Source organism: Triticum urartu, chromosome 1 (assembly GCF_003073215.2).
Source record: "Triticum urartu cultivar G1812 chromosome 1, Tu2.1, whole genome shotgun sequence".
Classification (NCBI taxonomy): Eukaryota; Viridiplantae; Streptophyta; class Magnoliopsida; order Poales; family Poaceae; genus Triticum; species Triticum urartu.
In genome coordinates this window covers 496,175,187-496,182,091 of record NC_053022.1, presented here as the reverse complement: position 1 = coordinate 496,182,091, position 6,905 = coordinate 496,175,187, and the positions used below count along the sequence as shown (strand labels likewise).

The following is a 6,905-nucleotide window of genomic DNA, read 5'->3' as shown; positions in this document are numbered from 1 at the left end:
ATTGCAATATTAGTTGGTATCTTGCAGATGGCATCAACATCCGGTGTGACTAAGTTCTCAATGACACTATCTCTGTCCAACCCCAACTCTTCGGATCAATTAATTCTTCAACTAAAACAACATTAGCATTCGGGATCTTCACTAGGGGAGATATTGATTCACACTTATGCATGCCCTCGTGAGGCATGGCTCCGTGGTCCTTAGTAGGCATGACAAGATTTGAACCAGTGGCATTTTACCAAAATGAAACACTCTACTAAGTTTCGCCGCATGCCTTCTCTAAATTGGTGTTCAATACCAATGTGCACAATTCATCTCTTCTTTTCCTCGTAAATTATCTTTCTATTCTTTCCATGTAGAATCCTCCTGTTTTTTTTAATATTCACCAATGAGGGGAAAGGCTCCTCACACGGATATATTTCACAGATTACACGGAATCACACCAAAGACAGACGCAAGGGAGATTTAAGCCTATGCGACCATAGAGTTAGGTCAAAGCAAATATTATGGATAGTCGATGAAACGTCAGCATCAACATCTTGAAAAACTTTCTGATTTCTTGCGCCCCATATTTTCATTAAAATCCTCCTATCATTTCTTATTTTTGTCTCATATAATCAAAAGAATTGTACACATATTTTCTTGACAAAAAAGCACATCGAGAATATTTTACTATACCCGAGAACAAATAAGGCCTTGTACGACGCAAAGTGCTTATGGAATGCTTAGTACAATAAACAAAGTTTTGCTTAAGCACTGGTGCTTATCTTTATAGGAGGAGAGATGTCTAATTGCGCATATACCCTCTACAAATAAGTACTCCCTCCGTCCCATAATATAATAACATTTTTTACACTGATGTAGTGTCAACGCTTTTATATTATGGGACGGAGGGAGTACATATGCTTAAAAAATGGTTTCTTTCACTAAGCACTCACATTGTACAAGGTTATGTACTCCAATGATAGTTGAAGGTTATATACTCCCATGATAGTTGATGAATGGTTGAACGTTTTTTTCCAAAAAAAAAAGACTAGGCAAGGACATATGCCCGTACATTACAAAGAGGTCCCCCGCATAAAAAAATATAGAAAATATTGTGCACCCTAGATTTTTTTTTGAGCGGTCGAAGCACTTTATTATTCATTCAAAAAATGTTGGAAGAAATTACAATAAGGTCTGGTCTATTGCCTCGCAAAACCTAAAGTAGCAGAAGCTCTTGCCAGGTTTGTGTGCTTCAACATTTGACTCTCCTTTCTCATGAATGATTTGAACTGATTCAAAACCTTCACGTTTCGCCTTGATTCAAAACATTTGTGCAGCCCACGTTAAGACGAAGCTGACGCATCGCGGAATGGGCCCCTGCCCAGCCCAGCCCAGCCCAGCCCTCGTAGTCTAACCCGACTTGCTGGTCCGACGCAGTCAGCCGGCTGCCTCCCTGGTTCGAGTCCGACGCGCACGCCTCCGCCCCGCAAACACAGCTCGTGCCCGTCCGTCCCGGCGGCTCTCTCAAACCCACACTCCCCACCTTCTTGCGGCACAAGCCGGAGCCGACGATCCCCCCGCCCGCGCCGCCGTCGACGCGGCCTCTTCCGCTCGCCGGGATCGGTAAGCGCCCCCGTCCCCCCGCCCCATCGCGCTCACCGCTACAGTCTGTCGTAGAATCGCTCGCTGCGCGGTTGAAATTCGGCCGAAACCTTGTTCGTCCCCCTCCTATGTTAGGTCCGCTCCTGGAGCCACCAGCGGCAACTAGCCGTATCTGTAGCGTTGCAGTGTAGACCGCATCCTGGTACCAGGGGAATTCCAGGTTTTCACATAGGCAGGCAGCGTTTTTTCTTAAAGCTGTAGGCAGGTAGCTTCATTAGCAAATGTGCAACAGACCTCGGATTGGTTTGCAATACAAGGTTCACTAATCACTAGGCATCTTACAACTCCGCCAAAATGCCTCGCGTAGTACATCTGTCTGAAATCTGAACGATTCCTGCATATGCTTGTTCCCCGATGCAGTGATGCTTGTCCTGCTTATTCTTAACATGATTGTCGTGATCTCTTTTTTTCAGGAGAGAACTGTATAAACGGTTCGGTGATTGAAGCGACTTAAGTCTTAACCATGAGTAGCATAGGAACCGGGTATGATCTGTCCGTCACCACTTTCTCCCCGGACGGCCGTGTCTTCCAGGTCGAGTATGCTGGCAAGGCCGTCGACAACAGCGGGTGTGACCTAGCTCCCTCCCCTGTTTTCCTGACCTTCTCTGTCTGTGCAACTTCATGATGAAACTTTGGATGATTCTGTGTAGGACGATTGTTGGGATCAAGTGCAAAGATGGAGTTGTCCTCGTAAGTGGTTATTTGCTGTATTTCCTTTTACCCGGATGGGGTGGTACTCTGTGCTTCTTTTGTGTGATAACCTTTTAATATATTGGTCTATAGGGTGTGGAGAAGCTGATAACATCGAAGATGATACTTGCCGGGTCGAATCGGAGACTTCACTCTGTTCACCGGAACTCTGGCTTGGTAATCTCTCTTCCTTTTTTGTTACGTACAGGCTGGTCTCTCTCTGCGAATGCACCAATTATTTAGGATATATATCCTGCAGTGTTCCCTTTCATGTCTCTTTATAATTGCCTTTCTTCTTACTGTAATGGATTGCATTTGGTAATGAAGTTAATTCCTGTTCTCTTTTTCAGGCTGTGGCTGGGTTAGCAGCAGACGGTAGGCAGGTGGTCTCCAGAGCAAAGTCAGAAGCTGCCAATTATGAAAAGTGAGAATTAGTGAGACTTTTGATTTTCATACCAAATGTTTGTAGAACTGTAACCTAAAGCTGTAATCCACCAGGGTATACGGAGAACCCATGCCTGTGAAGGAATTAGCTGATCGTGTAGCTAGCTACGTTCATCTGTGTACACTCTACTGGTGGCTCAGGTAAGGCAGTTAAGATGTTCTTCTTGTTCAAGAAGGTGGTTGCCTCCAACATGTTACGTGATAGTTTGATACACTTTATACTCCTGTCTCAGGCCTTTTGGCTGTGGAGTTATTCTTGGAGGTTATGATAGGGATGGGCCACAGCTCTACATGATCGAACCTTCAGGGCTCTCATATGTGAGTTCTCAATCTAAGACATGGTAGTTCTTCTATTTTGCCATTATTTATTAGGACCGAGCAAGGTATAAGTTGGCTAGATAACACATATTTATATTTCCTGTCAGTGACCGGGCAAGTTTAATTTCATAGTAAACAGATAACTTTATGTACATGGATTAAGATGTGCAGTGCTGCTTTTAGTAGCAGTAGACGCATTTGGAATTTATGACTTAATGGTTGAATTTTGACAGAAATATTTTGGTGCTGCTCTGGGTAAAGGAAGACAGGCTGCAAAAACGTAAGCCAATCAAGTTTTCACTAATTTTTTTCTGTTGTATGATTCCTGTAGTGGCCATTTTCTGTTTTGTTGCAAACCACTAGCACGGCTAAAGCATGGCACATTCATGAATCGTTTTTATAAATACCATTTTAATTTTTCAAAGTAGATCTTTAGGAATAAGGAAGTAAACATGCTGTTGATATTCTTAAAGCTGCTCATCAAATGATCATCCACATTTAGCGTTTATGCAGGTAGTAGTTTAGCCGTTCCATATTCAACGGGCGAAATACTTATTGCTTATGTTAGGTTTGCCACTAGCAGAACACAGCTTAGGTGGTGTTTTATTGCTTACCACAGTTTGCTACATACGAGTTAGGCAGGTTTGGGTTAAGCTCGTATTTATTTCTTTGACAAATTTTGATGCGCCACATTTTCTTAAAACTGCATCAGTGCACCCTACACGTCAGATACATCTATTGTGAAATCTTGGCACACCTGTGATGAAAAGTTTGCTGAGCAATAAATTGTGACTTGTCACACTTCTCGCACAAAATTTAGGAAAAAAAAAAGCACTGCAACTAACCAAACAGACCCTCAGTTTAGCATTTTGATAAATAACCACTTCTTTACAGCCATAACAGAAATATTGTACCAGAACTGGTATGTGTAATCCTTTGAATTGTCTAGCTTCCGCAGTTAAGGCCCACAATACCAAACTGACCATTGATGTTAACGTACTTTAGATCATAGATGCACATCATTTACATAGTCTAAATACATTGACCGTTTATCTCTTTGTCCTTTTATTGGTCTTTCCGTTGATTTAGTTTTCAGTGGAAGAGTTGTTAATTAACTAAAACTTGATCTGTATTTACTTTCCCCTTGCAGCTTTGTAGCCATTGATGTGTATGTTTTCAGATACATTATGACATTGAGAGCTTTATATTACAAAGAACTTGTGCGATTCAAAATTTTGTAGAATGTCCCTTTTTACTGTTCGCAGCGGCTGTCAAATGCATCTGCACAAAATACTTATGATGATGTTTACTATGTATTTTTATTGGCCACAAACAGTGGTTCTCCATTCTAATTGATCTATCTTAATCTTGTCATACAGGGAGATAGAGAAATTGAAGCTTTCTGAGCTAACCTGCAGGGAAGGCATTGTTGAGGTTGCCAAGATGTATGTCCTAAATCTTTTGCCATCCTACTGCAAGTTTCATCTTTAGGATATACCACCTAGATTTCTGTCATGAATGGCCTGAAAGCTTGTTAGTCATGTACATTTACTTGCTCAAGCATGAAGATGGCCAGTAATTACTAGTCACAACAAATATTGATTTTCTCTCAGAAGGAACAACATTGCTGATCCTCCATATCATGGTTTTACTCCCACAAGGAGTATTTGTGGCTGCAATACTCTAGTACAAATTGCCATACCCGAAATAATTACTAGGCTGACTTTTTTTCCTGTACATGTAGAATTTATGGTGTACACGATGAAGCGAAAGACAAATCTTTTGAGCTGGAACTGAGCTGGGTGTGCGATGAATCTAACCGTCAGCATGAGAAGGTGATAAACGGCCACTCATAAAAAAAATACCCCCTCCCTTGGAACTCCACAGCTACCGTACATAGGCCACAGAGTTGCCCTTTGTTGAATTCCTTGCTAACTTTTCATACCTCGTGTAGGTTCCAAATGATCTTCTGGAGCAGGCCAAGGCAGCAGCGCAGGCAGCGTTGGAAGAGATGGACGCCGACTAAGAAGAGACCATGAGCTCTGCTCCCCATTTACTTTCACATGCTCGCGTAACAGATACCGGACTGGAGCGGTTCGTTTTCAGTGCAAAAAACTACCTTCAGGCGTTGTTGCTTACGGTTCCATGATTCCATCCCAGTTGAGGTAGCAAGCAGGTTCTCGTGTTTTGGGGGGTTGTAGCGAATCGTGTTCTGCTTGCTGTTGGTCACACACTGAATCTTAATCCATTGAAATCCGAACATGTTTGTCACAGATCTTAATCCATTGAAGATTTCAGTTTTACTCCTTTAACCGGCACCTAGCTGATCTCCTAAACCAGTTAGAGGAGTAAATTTTTTTACTCCGCCTGTTTTACTCCTCTAACTGGCACCTAGCTGATCTCCTAAACCAGTTAGAGGAGCAAAAAAATTTACTCCGCCTGGAGGCGGCCGAGTATCCCCTCGCCCTCCCTTTGATGCTGAATTCGCCGCCGCGGCTGCGTCCCAGCCCCCCGTCCCTGTGGAAGGTGGCGAAGCTCCTGCACATCTCTCATTGTTCGTCTCAAAGAACAGGCGGCGATGAGGGTGGCGTGGAGGTTTAAATGAAGTCGGAGCAGCGGAGCCGCCGCAGCGGTGACACTGGCATGGGCAGCGCCAAGCCGTCCATGGAGGGGCGCGGGTCATACAATGCGCTTCCATGGGTGTCGTAGGTAAATCTGAAAATGATTTCATGCTTGAACCATACTCGTACATGTATCTCTCAGAATCATACTTGAACTATACCCGTTTAATGCCATTTTCAGCCCAACCAAAACTAAACCCTCTATTTTTTTCCACCTAAACTAATTTAAACTCAATACATAACCGTGAGTTTAAACCCAATACATAACTATGTGTTTGCTTCAATGTATATATGATTGCACAAATCGACATGTTAAGAAGCAAATGACATAGAAAAGGCATAAGTGTATCTACAACAGTTTGGGAATAAAGTTATCGTTGAGATACAATCAACACACAATAAGAGTCAAAAAGACAATGCCCACAACTGAAAAGCTTACTGGCAAGTGTATTAAAACCAATTGCTTAGCAAAAGCACAAGCAAATACATTCGATTTGCATGTGGTGTTTCCTCATAATACAGAATTACATAGTGTATCGCAGCATGTACGCGGATCAAAGATACTCGTTATCGATGCGTCCTTACTTATTGCACATAACCAATGCCCAGAAACCGGTTTGGACCCATAGTTTATAGCCGTTAATAACCAAATTGTTTAAGCCCATAACCAACTATATCCAAATTGGTTTCTTCACATGCCCAAACCAAAACCAAACTAAAAAAGATTCGGCCTAATAAAACCTGAACCAATCAAACCCAAAGTAAGAACCAAACCGTTTCACCCAGTTTTTTAATAACCATTCTCAGGTTTAGTCGTAGGAGCTCAGGGACCGGGAGTGTCCTCGCTGCGAGACAGACTCTTGCCCAGGCCTTCGACTGCAATCTTTCTGGCCTGCTTGATAACCCATCAGTTCCGGTTAGTGTGATTGGCAGGTTTGTTCGAAGTGCCATGAACCTGGCAAGTCTTGTTGAGGATTTTATCAAGTGTGGTAAGACCATCCCTGTTCGCTTTAAAGGGCTTCTTTTTCTGGCCAGTCCTTGGATTGCTAAATCTAGCGTTGACAGCTGCGTCATCAACATCACTGCCGCTGGTTTTGTGCCGACGCTTGTTGTTCTTGTTGCGCCTAGGCCTTCTGTTTCTGTCGCGTACTTCCGAGGTGCCGACCTCATTGCTCTGAGTGCTAC

At 43.0% G+C, this 6,905-nt stretch overlaps 1 protein-coding gene across 1 annotated transcript; it reads left to right on the top strand.

Moving 5' to 3' along the window:
• Positions 1-1,440: 1,440 nt before the first annotated feature.
• Positions 1,441-5,372, top strand: LOC125522245 (proteasome subunit alpha type-3-like). The gene is made up of 11 exons (XM_048687329.1): positions 1,441-1,608; positions 2,061-2,214; positions 2,298-2,337; positions 2,431-2,514; positions 2,688-2,761; positions 2,836-2,922; positions 3,015-3,099; positions 3,333-3,379; positions 4,479-4,544; positions 4,844-4,934; positions 5,054-5,372. The coding sequence occupies exons 2-11, from the start codon at positions 2,111-2,113 to the stop codon at positions 5,123-5,125; spliced, it is 750 nt and encodes a 249-aa protein (XP_048543286.1). The 5' UTR covers positions 1,441-1,608; positions 2,061-2,110; the 3' UTR covers positions 5,126-5,372.
• The last annotated feature ends 1,533 nt before the right edge of the window (positions 5,373-6,905 follow it).

What these genes read in the sequence shown, in the direction of transcription:
- LOC125522245 (XM_048687329.1), top strand. Translation starts at nt 2,111, where the DNA reads ATGAGTAGCATAGGAACCGGGTATGATCTGTCCGTCACCACTTTCTCC. An exon ending in AACCTTCAGGGCTCTCATAT is followed by an intron (nt 3,100 to 3,332) that starts GTGAGTTCTCAA and finishes GAATTTTGACAG; the next exon opens with AAATATTTTGGTGCTGCTCT. An exon ending in CTAACCGTCAGCATGAGAAG is followed by an intron (nt 4,935 to 5,053) that starts GTGATAAACGGC and finishes TACCTCGTGTAG; the next exon opens with GTTCCAAATGATCTTCTGGA.